Here is a 16,161-nt window from a genome sequence, read left to right as displayed (position 1 = left end):
GGCAGTAGAGCGAGAAAAGTAGCAGCGGCACACTTTCTAGTAGGCGACGATGACCCTCGGCGAAAGCGCGCGTGTCAGTTGGCCCAGTCGCTGCACGGCCGGTCGTGTGCTGGGCCGAGGGTAGTTACAGCGCGCCGCGTGACGTCGCACCTCGCACCTGGAGGGCTGCGCAGCGCCCGCTAGCCCGGCTTTCACATGTCCAGCAAGAACGTCGGATGGGTGAGGCTCTGCGGCCTGGGCCACGGGCCTTGCACCTCACCTCGTCTCATCTCGCGCTTCATATCTCACGTAGAGAGCTGCTGCGGGCGGTGTTGAGGCCAGTGTGGCGCTCCACGTGCTCCCCGCTCCCCACACGCGAAACGCGCACAGACATGTTAATAGCCGAGGCCGATCGGAGGTGCCTGGGGATTCGTACGAGGGGCGTTGGACTGGGTCTGGGTTGTTGGTGTGGCTGTGTTTATTACTGGGGATGTTGTTGACGGACATGCAGAGATTGTTCATGCGGAAAGTGACCGCGCTGAGTCCTGCGGAGCTCTGGCTTGTCCCTGGATGTATCAACGGTGGTATACGTCTCCACGTGAGGCCTTGATGTGTCGCATACAAATGGCCATCAGGGTCACCAGCTCGCGGCAAAAGCACTTTGCAGCACGCGACAAAAGCACTCTGATGGTCTCTTAGGTGCCGGGAACACCAAAGACAAAACGACTGCTCACTGCTCACTGCAAGACACGCTGCGGTAGATGTGCACATAAACTCATGACTTCGTATCCACAATCCCCACACTCCGATACACAAGTACCCCATCTCTCCCTCTCTTACACCCTCCTCCTCCTCCTCCTCCTCGACCCCCCCTCCCTCCCCTCAAACTCCTCCCGAATCCTCCCCAACAACCCCTCGACAGTCAAAACATCCACCGCCACCCCCGCCAACCCCTTCGCAACCACCAGACTCTTCTCAAACGCCTTCCGCGACCCGGCCGCGACCTCGAACGCCGCCGTGTGCGGCCCGCCCGCGGGCGTGCTGCCGTCTTCATTCGTGATGGCGAACATGGGGCTGATGCTGGGCCACTCGTGGCTCAGGTTGCCCTGGTCGGTGGAGCCGGAGGGGTCTTTTGCGGTGTCGAGTTCGGTGGGCGGGAGCGAGCCGCCGAGGCGGGTGAAGGCTGCGGCGTACGAGGCCGCGAGCAGCGGGGCGGTGACGTGGTTTGCGTAGCCGTAGGGGCGGGTGGTGAGGTTCATCTCTGCGCCGGAGGCGAGCGCGCCCGCTTTGAAGCAGTTGTGCACGCGTTCGGTCAGGTTGGTGAGGGCGGCTTCGTCGTTGGCCCGGATCTGGTAGCTGCCTGAGGCCTGCGCGGGGATCACGTTGATGCGCGAGCCGCCCGAGGAGATGAAGCCGTGCACGCGGTCCGACGGGCGCAGTTGCTGCCGCATGTAGCTCAGGGCCGAGTTGGCGATGAGCAGGGCGTCCTGCGCGTTGATGCCCTCCCAGGGGCCGGCGGCGGCGTGGGCTTCGCGGCCGGTGTAGGTCACGTCGAAGCGGTCGGTCGAGGTGGTGATCATGTAGGGGGTGTCGCCGGAGGAGGTCGGGTGGGAGATGAGGGAGACGTCGATTTTGGCGTCGTGGAAGATGCCGGCTTCGAGCATTTTGACTTTGCCGCCGAGCGACTCCTCCGCGGGCGTGCCGAAGAGGATGATCTTGCCGCCGAGGTTTTCCTTGCGCATGATTTCGGCGGCTGCGAGGGCGCCGCCTACGGAGGCGGTGGCGATGAGGTTGTGCCCACACGCGTGCCCGAGCTCGGGGAGAGCGTCGTACTCTGCGTTGAATCCGATGACCGGGCCCTCGCCGCTCCCTGTGAACTCGGCCATGAAGGCAGTTGAGATGTTGCCGACAGAGCGAGTCACGTTCCACCCCTCCTGTCCCTCCATGAAGGACGTCAGAAGCTCGTGTGCCTTGACTTCCTCATAGCCCAGCTCTGGGTTGGAGTGGATCTCGGTGTTGATAGTGGAGAGCTCATCGGTGATGGAGTCGACATAGTCCGATATGGCTGTGAAGTACGGACTTGATGCTGTCTCGTTGCTTTGGCGGGCGACAAGCTGGGCAGTTCCAGCAGCTGCCACCGCATACTGTCCGTGGCTCAGGATCAGAGCGAGCAGGCCCAGGGTGAGCAGCGAGGGCGCCATCGTAGGGATCCGGGCAATGTAGTAGCGGTCCATGTTGGCAAACTTGATGTTTCCCTACTCCGACCATCGTCTTTTATATACCCACCGCGACCTCGCACAGACACCACCCAATCGAGTGGTGATAACCGCTGCAGTGGTGATAGCCGTTGTGACGACCGCCATGCATCTCGCAGTCCCTAGCACCGGAAATCCTTATCCCCTGCGCCAGGAAAAAAAACTCCGACCGCATCACCATGCCTTGGAATACACACAGCAACCTTCCTAAACCGTCACAACGCGTGGTGAGGGTGCCCCATCTTCGCGGTCTTGGCTGCATGCAAATCTGCTTGGTATTGCGGTCTTATCTCGAGAACTGCCGACGTCGGCTCTGGAATAAGCGACGGGCGTGTATAATAACCGCGCAGTGGGGTGGGAACACGCGATGTGCGGCTTGGTGATGGAAGAGAGGGTGGAGGTTGGAGGTGATGGCTTGGCGGGCGATACCGTCTGATCACGAACTACCTACGGTACGGTCCACGGGTACTGCACCAAAGCACAACAATCAGCTGCTTAGCAAGATGCAGATTAGGCAAAGACGACAGATAGTCTTAAATGAAGTTTTTCTGCATAAAAGAGAGGGTGGAGGTTGGAAGTAACAGCTTGGCGCAGCCGGGCGATATCGTCTGATCACGTAACTACAGCACGGATACTGCACCGACGCACCACGATCAGCCGCTTGGCAAAACGCAGATCGGGCAAACACGATGGATGGTCTCATACGAAGCCTTTCTCTTGGGCTGTAACGCCTGAATGGAGCTGTTTAGTAGCGTTTCTGCGCATTACTGGCTACCTATAGTGATGGTCTGGAGCTTACGGGAGTGCCAATTGGCTAATAGGACGTGCTTGGGTGCAGTGCAGATGCTTCGCAGTGTAGATCTCCTTTAATCTGTATTCATCCCCACTCCTGCTACTCCAAACTACATGCAATCGCTGTCCCAAAGGCGCACGACCGAGGTTTTATCCAACAGCGCCCATCGACCTAAAACCATTACAGTCAAGACCGTCACCAAGGTATCCAACTCAACCCAGATAAAAACCCTCACGCGGCACTACTCCCCACCCCAAACACCCCGCCAAACGCCTCTCCCTCCTCCAAACTCAACCCCCCATCCAGCACCCAATGCGCCATATCCACGACCCCCTCCTCAACGCCCTTCTCCAGCACCAGCCCCTCACTAAACGCCAACCGCGTCAAACCGACCAGAAACGCGTGCTGCCCGCCCAGCGTATTCGCCAGCTTCGCCTTGAGGTCAAAGGCCGGGGAGGAGTTTACGATCAGGAAGACGAGTTTCATGGTGGCGTTGATGGAGGCGATGGTCACGGCGTGGGCGGGCGAGAGCGGGGCTGAGTATAGCGAGGCGAGCAGACGGTCGAGGGTTTTGAGGAGGCGGCCGGTGGCGATGGGGTTTTGGGCCAGGCGGGCGGTGCCCGAGGGGTGGGTGGCGAGGGTGGTCAGGAGGGAGGTGACTTGCAGGCGCAGGGTGAGGGTGTCGGTGTGGGAGAGGGTGTCGGTGTGGGAGAGGGTGTCGGCGGGGGACGGTGGGTGCGGGTCCGGATCGACGGTGGGGGTTTCGGTGAAGAGGTTTGTGAGGCGGCCGATGAGGGCGTCTTCGCGGGTGGCCTGGGAGTCGGACTGCGAGGCGGAGGCAGCGATGGGCCCGATGGAGGAGGGGAGGGCAGAGGTGGCGAGGATGCGCAGCATGAGGGAGATTTGGGCGATGGGCTGTTCTTTGTTGAGCAGCATGAGGGCGAAGTCGGAGGGGATGGACTGCCAGAGCTCGGCGCACTCGTTGCCCTCGATGCCCACGCAGCTGGTGGCGATGAGGTGCAGCACCTCCAGACAGTCCAGGACGTCGATCTGCGCTGTGACTTGTCGGTGGCCTGAGGCGTACAAGGCGGCAATGGCGTCGGAGCCCACCTTGGCGGCCTTGGAGAGGGGATTCGCAACGAGGTCAATCGAGTCGATCATGAGCGGGACGAAGCGGCCCTTGATCTTGCAGGCCGTCTCGCAGCGCTCGCACGACAGCACGAAATGGAGAGCGTCGAGTAATAAGTTCACCGGCGCGTAGTGCCTCTCAGCAAGACATCGCGCCCACAGATCGCAGAGGGTGTAGCAGATGTCCAATGCCAGCGCGTGGACGTCCGCGAACGGCTTCGCGGCCAAGACGTCGTAGAAGATGGACGACAGCCGCTTCGAGGGCTCGGACGGGAAGGCGTGCTGGGCGAGGGCCTCCAGCACGCGGTCTGTGCCGTCGGGCGCGGTGTGGGCCAGCAGGCGGTGCAGCAGACGGAAGCGGCCGTCGTCGTTGCGGAAGTAGTCGAGGAGTGCTGCGTCAATGTGGGCGTCTCCAACGACCTCGACCTCCTTCTCGGCGCGCTGCGAGGGTGGCGCGCTGAGCTGCAGCGGGATGGGACTCGCGTCGGCGACGTTCCTCTTGCGCTTCCCGGCCAGGCTCGGGGTGGCAGTGCGCGGCCTGTCGCGGGTCCGCGAGGGCGAGGCCATGACCACATCGGCGTCGTCGAAGCCGTCGGCCAGCGGGCCTCGGGCGCGGCGCCCCGGTGTGTCTGCTGGACTCACGACGCGGGCGTCCCTAGGCCGGGCGGCCATGGGCTTGCGGGTGCGCGGGGCCATGGCAGCGTCGCGCACATCGTGCTGGTGGAAGGCGTGGTTCGTCGAGGCCTGGTCCTTCTCGCGGCGCAGGCGGTCGATCTCGGCGCGCAGCTTCGCGAGCTCATCGCCGTGGTGCTGCTGCTGGTCGGCCAGCACGCGTGCGTGCCTGCGCAGCTCGGCGTCGTGGCGGCGGCGGAGCGTGTCGGCCTCGCCGGCCTTGGTCTGCAGGCGGTCGTGCAGGTCGGCAGCGTCGCGCCTCTCGCGGGCCTTGTCCTGCTCGAGCTGGCGGGGTCAGCAGGCCTGCTTAGGCGGCCCAGTCGTGTCAAGTACCTTCTTGATGCGCAGGAGCAGCGCGTCGGGGTCGGCCTGCGACGGCGCGAACGAGGGCGGCGGGGCATAGCGGTGGCTGCCGCCAGGCACAGTGCCCTCGTCTATGGTGGTGCCCTCGTCGAAGGTGGCGTGGGTGGTGCCCTCGTCGAAGGTGTCATGGGCGGTGCCCGCATAGGTGCCGTACAAGGCAGCATCCAGCGCATCGAGGTTGATGACCTCCTCGCCGTCGTCTAACCCGTAGTCCGAGTCCGAGTCCGGCGCGGGCGGGCGCTGCGTGGCCTGCACGGCGGCGGCCTCGTACTGCGCAATGGCATTCGCAGGCAGCGCATCCAGGTCGTCGTCGGAAAAGTCGCCGTCGTCGGACATGGTGGTGCTGACTACGGCGGAGGCGCGTCGGCGGGCCTTCACGTGCGGTGCCGGTGCCGCCGGGCGTCCTGCGCAATTTGCGCCATGACGTCTCCCGCGCATTTGGTCCGGTTCGCGACCAACGTCGACAAAACCCGCCCGTTACCCGCTCGCTGCCCCGCCGTCACCTCCCTCGACGCCCGCCGCTCGCCGCTCGACTCCCTCCTCTCCAGCCGGCCTTCCCGCCCGCACCCCCAGCCTGCGCCCGCCATGACGCGCCCCCGCAAGGACGTCAAGTTCGCCCACAGGAGTGCCAGCAACGGCCGCGCGCGCCGCGCCTCGATGAGCATGTCCGACATCAGCGAGACGGGCTCGCAGCCCAGCAGCCCCACGCGCAACGGCGCCTTCGAGAAGCCCGTACGCCGTCCATGGTCGCCCTCTGCGCCTTCGCGCCCGCTGACGCCGCCACAGGTCCTCCCGCCGCCGCAGTCCGAGTACGAGAAGAAAAAGGCAAACTTCATCGTGCGCACCACCTGGACGCTGGTCATGATCGGCGGCTTCTTCTTCGCCCTCGGCGCGGGGCATCTCTACATCATCGCCATCATCACCGCCGTGCAGGTCATCTGCTTCAAGGAGGTCATTGCCATTGCCAACGTGCCCAGCAAGGCCCGCAGCCTGCGCTTCACCAAGTCGCTGAACTGGTACTTCCTGGGCACCGCCATGTACTTTCTGTACGGCGAGAGCGTCATCTACTACTTCAAGCACATTCTGCTGGTCGACCGCATCCTGCTGCCGCTGGCCACACACCACCGCTTTATTTCCTTCATGCTGTACATCATCGGCTTCGTCTTCTTCGTCTTCAGCCTGCAAAAGGGCCACTACAAGTTCCAGTTCACCCAGTTCGCCTGGACGCACATGGCCCTCTTCCTGATCGTCGGCCAGGCCCACTTTGTCATCAACAACATCTTCGAGGGCTTCATCTGGTTCATCCTGCCCATCAGCATGGTCATCACCAACGACATCTTCGCCTACCTGTGCGGCATCACCTTCGGGCGGCACCAGCTGATCCAGATCTCGCCCAAGAAGACGTGGGAGGGCTTCCTCGGCGCCTGGTTCTTCACCGTCGTCTGGGGCGTCGTCGCCACCCACTTCCTCGCGCAGTACAAGTTCTTCATCTGCCCCGTCAACGACCTGGGTGCCACCATCTTCTCCGGCCTCGAGTGCAAGCCCAACCCCGTCTTCACCCCGCAAACCTATGCGCTGCCCTTCATCCCCGCCGGCCTCCCCGCCTACCTCCCCTTGCCCCAGACCTTCTCCATCGCCCCCGTCCAGTTCCACATGGTCATCCTGGCCACCTTCGCGTCGCTGATCGCGCCCTTTGGCGGCTTCTTCGCCTCCGGCCTGAAGCGCACATTCAAGATCAAAGACTTTGGCGACTCGATCCCGGGGCACGGGGGTATGACGGACCGCTTCGACTGCCAGTTCATCATGGGCTCGATTGCGTTCTTCTACTACAGCAGCTTCGTGGCGACGCACTACTCGACCGTGGGCGGGGTCATCGAGAGCGCGATCACGGGGCTGACGCACGAGGAGCAGTACGAGGTCGTGCAGATCCTGGTCAAGAACTTGGTGAACCAGGGCGTTGTTGCGCCGCAGGTAGGCCGTCCCCCCCTCTTACACCAGACCCCGTAGTTCCCCTCGCTAACAGCACAGATCCTCGAGTACCTCGCCGCCCAGGCCGCGAGGCGCTAGCCGCCCCCCCCGACGCAACCATCGCGTACACGCAGCCTCGCCGCTGCACCCGCTGCACTCGCTCGCTCGCACCTCGCACCCCGTGCGCTGCGTTTCCGCGCCCCTCCCCACGCCCGAAGACACTCAGCACCCCGCGCGATGCACGTAGATACAGATACCCCGCCCGCTCCATTGTATGTATGCGGAGCTAGTACGACAGTAGTATACAGGACAGGATAGGACAGGATAGGATAGGATAGGATGGGAGTGAGAGGAGACGAGGGGAGGGGAGGGGAGGGCAGGGGAGACGACGGTCGTGTAATAACTAGGGTGTGCGCCGTTCGCGGTATTATATAATATTTGAATCTATGTGGCTATACCTATTCGATACTCGATGCTGTGTCCACGGCTTGGCGTGGTTCTTCAGTTTTATGGTTCTTCACTCTCGTGGTTCCTCACTTTCGTGGTTCCTCACTTTCGTGGTTCTTCACTTATTCAAGGTCTGTAAATTGAAGAGTCATGAAATTGGGCAGTACAGAAATCTACATAGCCCGCTCGGTGCACGCTGAAACGGCATCCACGCAAAACCAACCGTCCAGTTTCCGTGACGCATGACATTCATTACTAGTGTACACAACTTTTCGCCCCGGCCGCCCGTCGGTGCTGCGCTTACGGGTTCTCGGCGGCAAACTTGACACCCTTGTTGATGTTGCCCTTGAGGTCCGCAAGGCAGGCATCGAGGAGCTTCTGCTCGTACTCGGTGATCTTGCCGACGGGGTGGATCTTCTCGACACCGTTGGGGCCGAGCTCGACGTTGGACGCAAAGTACTCAACGCCCTGGTCCTTGTACAGGGGCGAGTCGACAAAGGTGGGCTCGATGACGTTCTTCTGGCCCTGGGCAGCCTTGAGGAGCGACTCGGTGAAGCGGGCACCGGCCATGGCCATGGAGAGGGTGGCGGAACCAGCACCGTCCTTGGCCTGGACAACCTCGTCGCCGCCGAACTGGACGCGCTTGACGTAGGCGTCGAGCTGCTCGCCGGTCAGGTTGTAGCCGGACTGGGACAGCAGCGGGACAATGGTCGCGCCGGAGTGGCCACCGACGACGGTGATGTTCTCGCTGGCGGGGTCGTTGTTCTTCAGCTGGGAGATGAAGCGGGAGGCGCGGACGACGTCGAGGGTGGTGACACCGAACAGGCGCTTGGGGTTGTAGACGCCCTTGGCCTTGAAGACCTCAGCGGTGATGGGGACGGTGGAGTTGACCTGCGGCAGTCAGTATGAGCGTCTCAGCTGCGGGGGCCGTGCGCACCGGGTTGGAGATGATGAGGATGTTGGCCTCGGGGGCGTGCTCAGCGGCGGCCTTGGCGAGGTCGCGGACGATGGACGCGTTGGTGTTGAAGAGGTCGTCACGGGTCATGCCGGGCTTGCGGGGGACACCGGCGGGGATGACAACGATCTCAGCGCCCTTGAGCGCCTCGGCAAGGCCGGAGGGCGTGGCATCGTGGCCGCGGACCTCGCTCTTGGTGTTGATGTGGCCAATGTCGGCAGCGACGCCTGGAGCTGTTAGAGATGCGGGAGTGTGCGGACAGGCGGCGTACCGGGCGCGAGGCGGATGTCGTAGAGCGAGAGCTGGGTGACGCGGGGGTTGAGCTTCAGGAGCAGCGAGAGCGGCTGGCCAATGCCACCGGCGGCACCGAGGACGGTGACCTTGGAGGACTGCGTGCAGCGCGTCAGCAATTGCGGGCTCAATGGCACCGCCGTCGCCAGCAGCAGCCGGTCGACGGCGGAGCGGTGGCGCGGAAGCGTACCTGGCGGGCCGACGCAGAGAAAGCGCGGCGCTGGGCCTGGGCGAAAGCGTTCCTGGCAGCAAACATGATGGATGTGATGGGTGAGGAAGATGGACTGGCGGGAAATGCAGATGGTGACGGTCAGGTGCGAGAGATTTGCGAAAAGGTCAATGCTCCTTCCTGTTGTCGGCGCGACGGCGTTCAGCCCCACAGGTCACGTCACATCACGAATTCACCCTTCGCCCGGCGCTGCATTTATTTGATGCATATCTGTAGTCACGGCCGATTGGTAGAGCTGGATGCTTGTGCCATTCAACTCGCTTCATGCGCGACGCGAGTGAGCATCAGGCACTGACATGACTGACAGCACCTCGGCACTTTCGCCGGTCCACCCGAGCTAACGAGCTAAGACAGCTATGTCGACACACAATTACATGTGCAAGCTTCCCTCAGAGCAGTGTTAGAATGTCAGTGTAGGCTAAGCTTGACCAATCACACTCAGTCAGGGTAGAGGTAGGTAGTGAGGTGTAAAGTTTTGTAAATTTGCAGCCTGGTTGGCGACACTCCAACTGTTGGCGTCACTCCAACGGTGTACCAACATCTGACTTCAAGATGTAAAGCCAGGTCCTCCAACGCCAGCGCTCGAATGAATACAAAGGAAATTGTCGGCCGTAGCCGGAAGCAAGAGTGCAGTGCCCTCAAAATAGTTACAAGAAAGTGAAACAAGCCGGAGTCCGCAGCCACCGCTGGATGGTATCATAATGTAGGAAGACAACCTCTTTCGGGATTGAGACTTGGTGTTCAGTCCAATACCCTCTCTGGTATTGAGACTAGTACTCGGTCCAGTGCGCCTTCTCCCCAACCTTCTCGTACTGCGTGGCCATCATCACGCGCCTCCGTGCACGCTCCTCGCGCCCAAAGCAGCAGAAGAAACGCGCAAAGCCGTTGCGCCGGCGTGGTCGCAGGCCCTCGAGCAGAGTGTCGCTGTTGGATTCGTTGGAGATGGACGACGCCGGGCTCAGAGGGATGGTGGCATTGGCGAAGATGAGCGACTCAGCACTGCGGTGCCGTGTGATGGGTGTTTGTGATTGGCTTGCGAGTGTCTCCGAGGATGAGTATGGTGTGGTTGAGTCTGGGGAGCAGGATGTGTCGATGGGGAGCAGCATTGGGCGGGTTGCGCGTGGTGATTGGGGCAAGCCGGCTGGGGATGATCGTGTGAAGGACGACATTTTGTGGATTTGATTTTGGGGATGTTTGAGATGGTCAAGATGAGTGGTTTCGAATTGAGAGTGCTCTGATGAAAATATTTCAAGTAGCTGTTCCGATGGCAAGGCTTATATTAGGGAAACAATGTTTGTATAGGTAAGTAAGGTCTCCGCTCCAGGCGTAGAAGAGGAAGATTGTTTATGCCGTCGTGCGACCTGCAGCGACCGGTGTATATGAGGTTCAGGGGGGCAACCCCACGCTAGGGCCAGGCGTGCAAGGGCCCACCGGGCTGCGCACATCCGTAGCTACGAAACTGTTCCGCTGTAGCTGTACGTCTGATGCAATGCAACCTGTTACCAGTCTGCAGTCTCTGGAGTCTCCGGTGTCTATCTTTGTCTTCTGCCCACGGATGCCATCATGCCGAACACAACGGAATGGTTCTCGTCGTCTGCTGAGGGCGTGCATACAAGTGCCTGCGACTCTGCGGTGACTTGCTGAAACGCACACTCTTGATGCGGTAAGGCTGAGGGCTGATCTGGAGAATCGCCTGGACCGAGCGTGATGAACAGGCACCAACGCGTTCCCAAGAAACGAGGCAGCAAGGCCGCTCGTTGGGTCGCTGGTGTTCGTTTTCCGGCCTGCGCCCCTTGAAACACCACCGACGTCGCATGTTGTGGGAAACGATCGCCCAATTGCTCGTCACGGTGCATTAACACCGAACGCCACGCCTTAGGCCGCCGTTTGCTGTTAATGGTAGGCAATCACGTTGCTTCATGCGCGCATTTGTGAAGAAAGGACCGCGAACAAAACAATCAACGACGGTCGAAACGTAAGGGTTGAGCCGACGTGCCTTGCAAAGGGTGGAGTGAGGGCAGCACGATCCTACATTTCATGAAGGGAGTGTCTTTGACAGCGGAGTTCTGTCAACTCCTTGCTATGATTGAGTTCTAGGGAGCAAGTCCGAGAGTCAAATCGCCCCGATCACGGCATGTCGCTGCAACCTCAGCGCGGCGCAGCTCAGCTGAGCTCGACCCCCCTGCGCCAGCCCGCTTTAACCATCACGTCGAGGAGAAGATCCGGACAAAGACTTCACATGAGATGCGATGCTCAGCCATGTCACTGGTGGTGGCTCGGCAACAGACCAACAGAGTCACACAGCATCTGCAAGCCCTGCATGGAGGTCCGTATCTGCAAGTCAGGTGTATTTGAACAACTCTGCCTGCGATCCATCGCTGCGGCAACTGCTTGTGCGCTCAGTGATCACCTTACACCACCGCAGCCCATGGCGCAGGCGGGAGATCACTCCAGCAACTCCGCCAGATGGCGCAGCTTCGTTTTCGCGAGTACGGCCGCCGAAAAGATGTTGATGAGCCAACGCATTTGCTGGAGCGACCAGCTGTGTAGCGATCTGACGTACGTCCAGGAGCTGGAAAAGTCTCGCTGCTTGAAGTCTCGCTCCTAGCAGAACGCTGCCTAATGCGCCCTGAGTGCGGTTCGACAAGCTATGACACGTCCTATCTTTTCGCCCAGATGACCCCGACACCCGTGCTGAACCAAATGGACTAGAAGCTGTAGTAGGCAGGCCCGTCGCCAAAGACTTTCTCAGTAGGCGGTGCTTGATCGAAGGATTGAAGTCTCTGAAGAGCCGGCGGTGCGCTGTCTGTTGGCCGTTGTCTTCTGGGAGTATATGTACGAAGCTCCAAGAAAAGAGACTGACACAGCCTATACATGTTTCGAATCGCGCTACGCAGTATAGCCTCAGTGGTTTTTCTCGGTTGTGACATTCATGTTCGCGTTGTTTAGCATATCCTTGGGTGCAATGCAGGTCATCCTTAACGTGGGACTGCTGTAGGTCACGAACAGAAAAGGGCTAAAGAGGATACTAGTAGTATTCGTGTGGCTCGTAGCTGTGAGTGAAGAATGGAGCATGACATTCGAAATCTTGTTCATGGTCTGGTGGCTCCGTTTCAGCACCGTTGGAGCCTGCAAGAGATGGAAAAGAGAAACCGCGTGCAAAGACAGTGCCAGAGAGACCAAAGTGACACCATAGCCCATGTTCAGGCTATGGGAATTGATAGGGCAGGTATGACGTACTGACGACGCAGGGCATGTCGACCCACAATTCTCAACGTTCACCTTGACCTCACCCTGCATAGGATTTCAACGAACGGCTCTTACAGTTCTGTACACTACTGATGGTATGTGTTATCATGGTACCCTTACCTAGAACTGAACAATACCAGAACCGGCACGGCTAGATGATAAGAGCTCAAGTTTGCTGTTCTCTACGTTGGAATTTCGGCTTTTGTGGGGATCCCTGTGTGATGCATCCGGGGCCCACGCAGAACATGCTGCAAAGTCTCAAATAGACCTGCATGACGCTTGCCACCTTAGATGTATATCTCTCTCAACGGTTTCTAAAAACGACGACTCTCCGACCCAACTCTACCTAGCAAAGCTACGCAATCGGCATATCCATCCACCGACAGCCGATGATCAACGTTCTGCGCCTCAGGCTGTGACAGTCATCCTGTCGTCTTAGCACGGATGTATTGGCTCGAGAGCTGAGAGATGACCGCGTCCCATCGAACTGCATATCTCAGAGCGCGGAGCACGCCGACAATAGGTTCGTACCGTTCAAGCACTGCCCTCGGCTGACAAGAGCTCAAGTGCGCAGGGTTGTATCTGATATTAGTCTCACAACAAAGGCTCGGAGCAGCCGAGAGTCGACAAAGTCCTCCTGCTCACCGACGTTTGAGCTTCGAAGCATGATGTGAGGACGAAGCTTGAGATAGGGTCACCCTGGCTCACTCTGAGTGTGACAAGGATCTTTTTCATTTCTCCAACAGTAGTGTAAGATACTGGCCAGTCGAAAGGCCGTTCGGTAGCCGTGCGTTGTCTGTTGCATACCGCCTGCCAATCCGTGTCTTTTACGAGTCTCATAAGAATGTAACAAAATCGCTGATGACAAGTCAAGTACCCAGTCGACATACGTCGCTGCCAAAGGACCTCGCACTGGAAACTCAGGAACACGTGCCGGACGCAAGTGCCCACCAATACAATTGCGGCTCTCTGAACCCTGCTTTGAGGTGTAACATACCGGTCGATAGCACTAATGAATGACCTGCGTCCACAGCGACACACAGCAGCTGCTTGTACCACCTTCACTACCATATATCGCCGATTCCGACCATGTCATGCATGGCGCAGACCGCCTTGACATGCTTAGACCAAGCTGAATTGCCATATGTGCAATATCAAAGTCAAGGGTAGGCAATAAATACTGACAGTGCATGGGCTGGCCGTTGTAGTCGGCTGAGGTGAGATGGTACAAGCAAGCCACAAGTTCGAACCATTGACGCCGCCTCCAAGCTAGAGAGTTTCCCCTCTGAAATTCGATCACTGATATATAGATCTTCGATCTACCAACCAACTCTGAGTACAACACGTTTATACACTACTCTTCCACGTGGGGCTGACACTCAGTCAACTTATCGATCATCAAGTATCATTATAATACAGCACTTCCCGATCACCTAAATTGCTTCTACGCCTTATGTCACGAGCGTTTGGCTCACTCTCTCGCGACCACAAGTAAAACTTGGATGTCCGACAAGTGGCGTGTAAATTGTGAGTATGGTCCTTCGCGGTCACCGGAAGCCTCTAAATCTCAACTAGCGTCGACTCGTACATGAGTGCCAGATCCAAGTTCACATCCGATCTGCCATGATACCTCGGAACGCCCCAGACGTGCTGTCTGTCACCACCGAGCCGGACATCGATAACGTCCATGCAGACGCTTCTTCTTCAAACACAGACCCGTTCAAGTTCAGTCACGGACTCACGGGAGTGGACCAGCCTGCAAACTACCTTTACGTTAACATCTTGATAGTAACGGTACTAGTCCCAGCTGCCCTCACGTTCTTGTACCGGTTGGTTGTATACATAAGAAATGACAGGCGGCGAGTCTCAGTGATCAGTTCCTGCCGTGGCCAGAATTTCTGGAGAAGAGACCGGTATTCGATACTGGGAACAGCGAAAAAGAACTTCTTGTATGCTCCTCTCTTTGGCGATCGACACAGTCGTCCGCTGAGGATAACCTCTACCGTCAACGCTGGAACTATACCGACAAGACCACAGTTCGTGGTGATTATGGTATACATCGCCAGCAACCTAGCGTACTGCCTAGCAGTACCAGAGCAACTACCTGCTCAGCGTTTTGCAGAGCTCCGAGGCCGATGTGGGGCTCTTGCGGCCTTCAACTTGATCTTTACGATCCTTTTTGCTCTTCGCAACAATCCTTTCATCTGGATGCTCGGAGTCAGCTACGATACCTTTAATCTATTCCACCGGTGGACTGCACGATTGGTGATCCTCGAGTCGATAGCGCACGTTGCAGCGTTTATGTACAACACGTATCAGGTTGAGTACCAAGGGAACGGCGGCTGGAGTAGTGTTGGGTGGGTTCTTGGACATTCAGTCTCATATCGGTGGGGTCTCGCCGCCTTCATCGCCTTCACTTTCATCCTGCTGCAGTCGCTTGGACCACTCAGACGCGCGTTCTACGACACCTTCCTGAATTTGCATCGATTAGGCGTCATCGTAGCGATGTCCGGCGTCTACTTCCATATGGCAAAGCATGCTCTTCCGCAGCTTCCGTGGGCATCTCTCTTCATCTCTCTGCTTGCACTTGAGCCAGTGATGAGAATTGGACGAACTATCTACTACAACTTCTCGTGGAAACAACGCACCTGGACCCGAGTCACCGTCGAAGCCTTGCCTGGAGAAGCAACTCGAATCGAATTCTCGATACCGCGATCATGGAACTGCAAACCTGGATCGCACACATACATCTACTTGCCAAGACTAGCACCCCTGAATTCGCACCCATTCTCAGTCGCCTGGCACTCCGGCTCAGGGTACGCGAGCCTAGACACCGAAAAGCCTCCTTCGAGTGTCGAGGACTTGGAGCTCAAGTACGGACCCAGTACAATCTCGTGTGTCATTCGTGTCCGCACAGGAATGACGCGCTCGCTGTACGACAGAGCCTCACGAGCCAAAACCAACCATATCGAATTATGGGGCGCAATCGAAGGACCCTACGGAGGGCACCAATCCCTGAGCTCGTATGGGACTGTTGCGCTCTTCGCCGCCGGCGCTGGCATTACGCACCAGCTATCGTTCGTGCGACATCTGCTGGCGGGCTACAATGGAAATACGTCAGCCACGAGAAAGGTCCTGCTTGTCTGGTGTATACCGAATATCGAGTGTGTCGAGTGGATTCGCCCTTGGTTGGAAGAACTCGTTGCTATGCAGAACTTCAGCGATATCATCCGAGTGCAACTGTACATCTCGCGATCTACCCAACAGGCTGCTGCGTCATTGCCGTCGCACCTTGGGGTTGAGGTTCTTTCGCAGAAGTGTAACCCTCAAGAGATCGTCGACGAGCAGATACTAGCGCAGGTCGGTGCCATGGCTGTCACAGTCTGCGGCCCAGGGGGCTTTAATGATAGTGTACGTGCTGCTGTAAGGCACCGCGTTGGACTGCGCAGTGTTGACTTCTTCGAGGAGGCGTTTTCTTCATGATGCGAGGCTTTCACACAGCCTCGGTGCGTGGATCCGACACCCGGGATCTGAGCAGTCCCTACTCCGATCTGCATCGGTGTGTAACTTATAGAATCGTTTGATCTCGCACACGTGTTTCACATTGAGTTAATATAGTGCATCAATGAAAGAAGGTCCAAAATGATTGGTCTCTGAGCCCTTATCTCTTCAACTCTTCGGATGTTTCCAACAAATACAAGGATCAGGCACAACCACTTGCTAATACTTAGTCCTCAATGCAAAACACACTCTCGTCCATCTCCCACCGTAGTCTCCATCAAAATGCTGAGATGACGCGAGCAGTTCCGTTCCTAGTTTTCTCTTCGACAAA

At 58.5% G+C, this 16,161-nt stretch overlaps 7 protein-coding genes across 7 annotated transcripts; 2 read left to right on the top strand and 5 right to left on the bottom strand.

Annotated features, from left to right (window-relative positions):
• Positions 1-143: 143 nt before the first annotated feature.
• C7974DRAFT_185342 (uncharacterized protein) lies at positions 144-794 on the bottom strand. Its single transcript, XM_046136466.1, has one exon. It carries the CDS (start codon positions 748-750, stop codon positions 256-258), a length of 495 nt encoding a protein of 164 aa, XP_045997138.1. The 5' UTR covers positions 751-794; the 3' UTR covers positions 144-255.
• Positions 795-815: 21 nt separating this feature from the next.
• C7974DRAFT_311402 (aminobenzoyl-glutamate utilization protein B) lies at positions 816-2,180 on the bottom strand (the record flags this gene model as incomplete). The annotated part of the gene is made up of 1 exon (XM_046138308.1): positions 816-2,180. The coding sequence occupies one exon, from the start codon at positions 2,178-2,180 to the stop codon at positions 816-818; it is 1,365 nt and encodes a 454-aa protein (XP_045997137.1).
• Positions 2,181-2,825: 645 nt separating this feature from the next.
• On the bottom strand, positions 2,826-5,530 carry C7974DRAFT_185327 (uncharacterized protein). The gene is made up of 2 exons (XM_046136464.1): positions 5,161-5,530; positions 2,826-5,112 (listed from the first exon to the last, which is right to left on the bottom strand). Exons 1-2 carry the CDS (start codon positions 5,524-5,526, stop codon positions 3,259-3,261), a joined length of 2,220 nt encoding a protein of 739 aa, XP_045997136.1. The 5' UTR covers positions 5,527-5,530; the 3' UTR covers positions 2,826-3,258.
• A 37-nt stretch (positions 5,531-5,567) lies between these two features.
• Positions 5,568-7,646, top strand: C7974DRAFT_394323 (cytidylyltransferase family-domain-containing protein). Its single transcript, XM_046141874.1, has 3 exons — positions 5,568-5,922; positions 5,977-7,161; positions 7,219-7,646. The coding sequence occupies exons 1-3, from the start codon at positions 5,611-5,613 to the stop codon at positions 7,255-7,257; spliced, it is 1,536 nt and encodes a 511-aa protein (XP_045997135.1). The 5' UTR covers positions 5,568-5,610; the 3' UTR covers positions 7,258-7,646.
• Positions 7,630-9,158, bottom strand: C7974DRAFT_394318 (lactate/malate dehydrogenase). The gene is given in 5 exon segments (XM_046141873.1): positions 7,630-7,664; positions 7,681-8,496; positions 8,543-8,787; positions 8,832-8,949; positions 9,042-9,158. 4 exon segments carry the CDS (start codon positions 9,105-9,107, stop codon positions 7,906-7,908), a joined length of 1,020 nt encoding a protein of 339 aa, XP_045997134.1. The 5' UTR covers positions 9,108-9,158; the 3' UTR covers positions 7,630-7,664; positions 7,681-7,905.
• Positions 9,159-9,373: 215 nt separating this feature from the next.
• Positions 9,374-10,426, bottom strand: C7974DRAFT_394317 (uncharacterized protein). The gene has a single exon (XM_046141872.1). The coding sequence runs from the start codon at positions 10,247-10,249 to the stop codon at positions 9,851-9,853; it is 399 nt and encodes a 132-aa protein (XP_045997133.1). The 5' UTR covers positions 10,250-10,426; the 3' UTR covers positions 9,374-9,850.
• Positions 10,427-13,652: 3,226 nt separating this feature from the next.
• C7974DRAFT_185251 (ferric reductase) lies at positions 13,653-16,126 on the top strand. Its single transcript, XM_046136463.1, has 2 exons — positions 13,653-13,856; positions 13,905-16,126. Exon 2 carries the CDS (start codon positions 13,953-13,955, stop codon positions 15,810-15,812), a length of 1,860 nt encoding a protein of 619 aa, XP_045997132.1. The 5' UTR covers positions 13,653-13,856; positions 13,905-13,952; the 3' UTR covers positions 15,813-16,126.
• Positions 16,127-16,161: the final 35 nt, after the last annotated feature.

The sequence above is a fragment of the Boeremia exigua genome (genome assembly GCF_020726555.1).
Source record: "Boeremia exigua strain MPI-SDFR-AT-0100 chromosome Unknown C7974scaffold_6, whole genome shotgun sequence".
NCBI classification, from domain to species: domain Eukaryota; kingdom Fungi; phylum Ascomycota; class Dothideomycetes; order Pleosporales; family Didymellaceae; genus Boeremia; species Boeremia exigua.
The sequence above is the reverse complement of the archived record's forward strand: the minus strand, read 5'-3'. Positions and strand labels throughout refer to the sequence as shown.

Excerpts from the sequence above, each read along its gene's own strand:
- C7974DRAFT_185342 (XM_046136466.1), bottom strand. The coding sequence starts at position 750 with ATGTGCACATCTACCGCAGCGTGTCTTGCAGTGAGCAGTGAGCAGTCG.
- C7974DRAFT_185327 (XM_046136464.1), bottom strand. The coding sequence starts at position 5,526 with ATGTCCGACGACGGCGACTTTTCCGACGACGACCTGGATGCGCTGCCT. Across the intron at positions 5,113-5,160 it reads TGCTCCTGCGCATCAAGAAG|CTCGAGCAGGACAAGGCCCG; the intron begins GTACTTGACACG and ends TGACCCCGCCAG.
- C7974DRAFT_394323 (XM_046141874.1), top strand. The coding sequence starts at position 5,611 with ATGACGTCTCCCGCGCATTTGGTCCGGTTCGCGACCAACGTCGACAAA. Across the intron at positions 5,923-5,976 it reads ACGGCGCCTTCGAGAAGCCC|GTCCTCCCGCCGCCGCAGTC; the intron begins GTACGCCGTCCA and ends ACGCCGCCACAG. Across the intron at positions 7,162-7,218 it reads AGGGCGTTGTTGCGCCGCAG|ATCCTCGAGTACCTCGCCGC; the intron begins GTAGGCCGTCCC and ends CTAACAGCACAG.
- C7974DRAFT_394318 (XM_046141873.1), bottom strand. The coding sequence starts at position 9,107 with ATGTTTGCTGCCAGGAACGCTTTCGCCCAGGCCCAGCGCCGCGCTTTC. Across the intron at positions 8,950-9,041 it reads TCTCTGCGTCGGCCCGCCAG|TCCTCCAAGGTCACCGTCCT; the intron begins GTACGCTTCCGC and ends CGCTGCACGCAG. Across the intron at positions 8,788-8,831 it reads CGACATCCGCCTCGCGCCCG|GCGTCGCTGCCGACATTGGC; the intron begins GTACGCCGCCTG and ends TAACAGCTCCAG.
- C7974DRAFT_394317 (XM_046141872.1), bottom strand. The coding sequence starts at position 10,249 with ATGTCGTCCTTCACACGATCATCCCCAGCCGGCTTGCCCCAATCACCA.
- C7974DRAFT_185251 (XM_046136463.1), top strand. The coding sequence starts at position 13,953 with ATGATACCTCGGAACGCCCCAGACGTGCTGTCTGTCACCACCGAGCCG.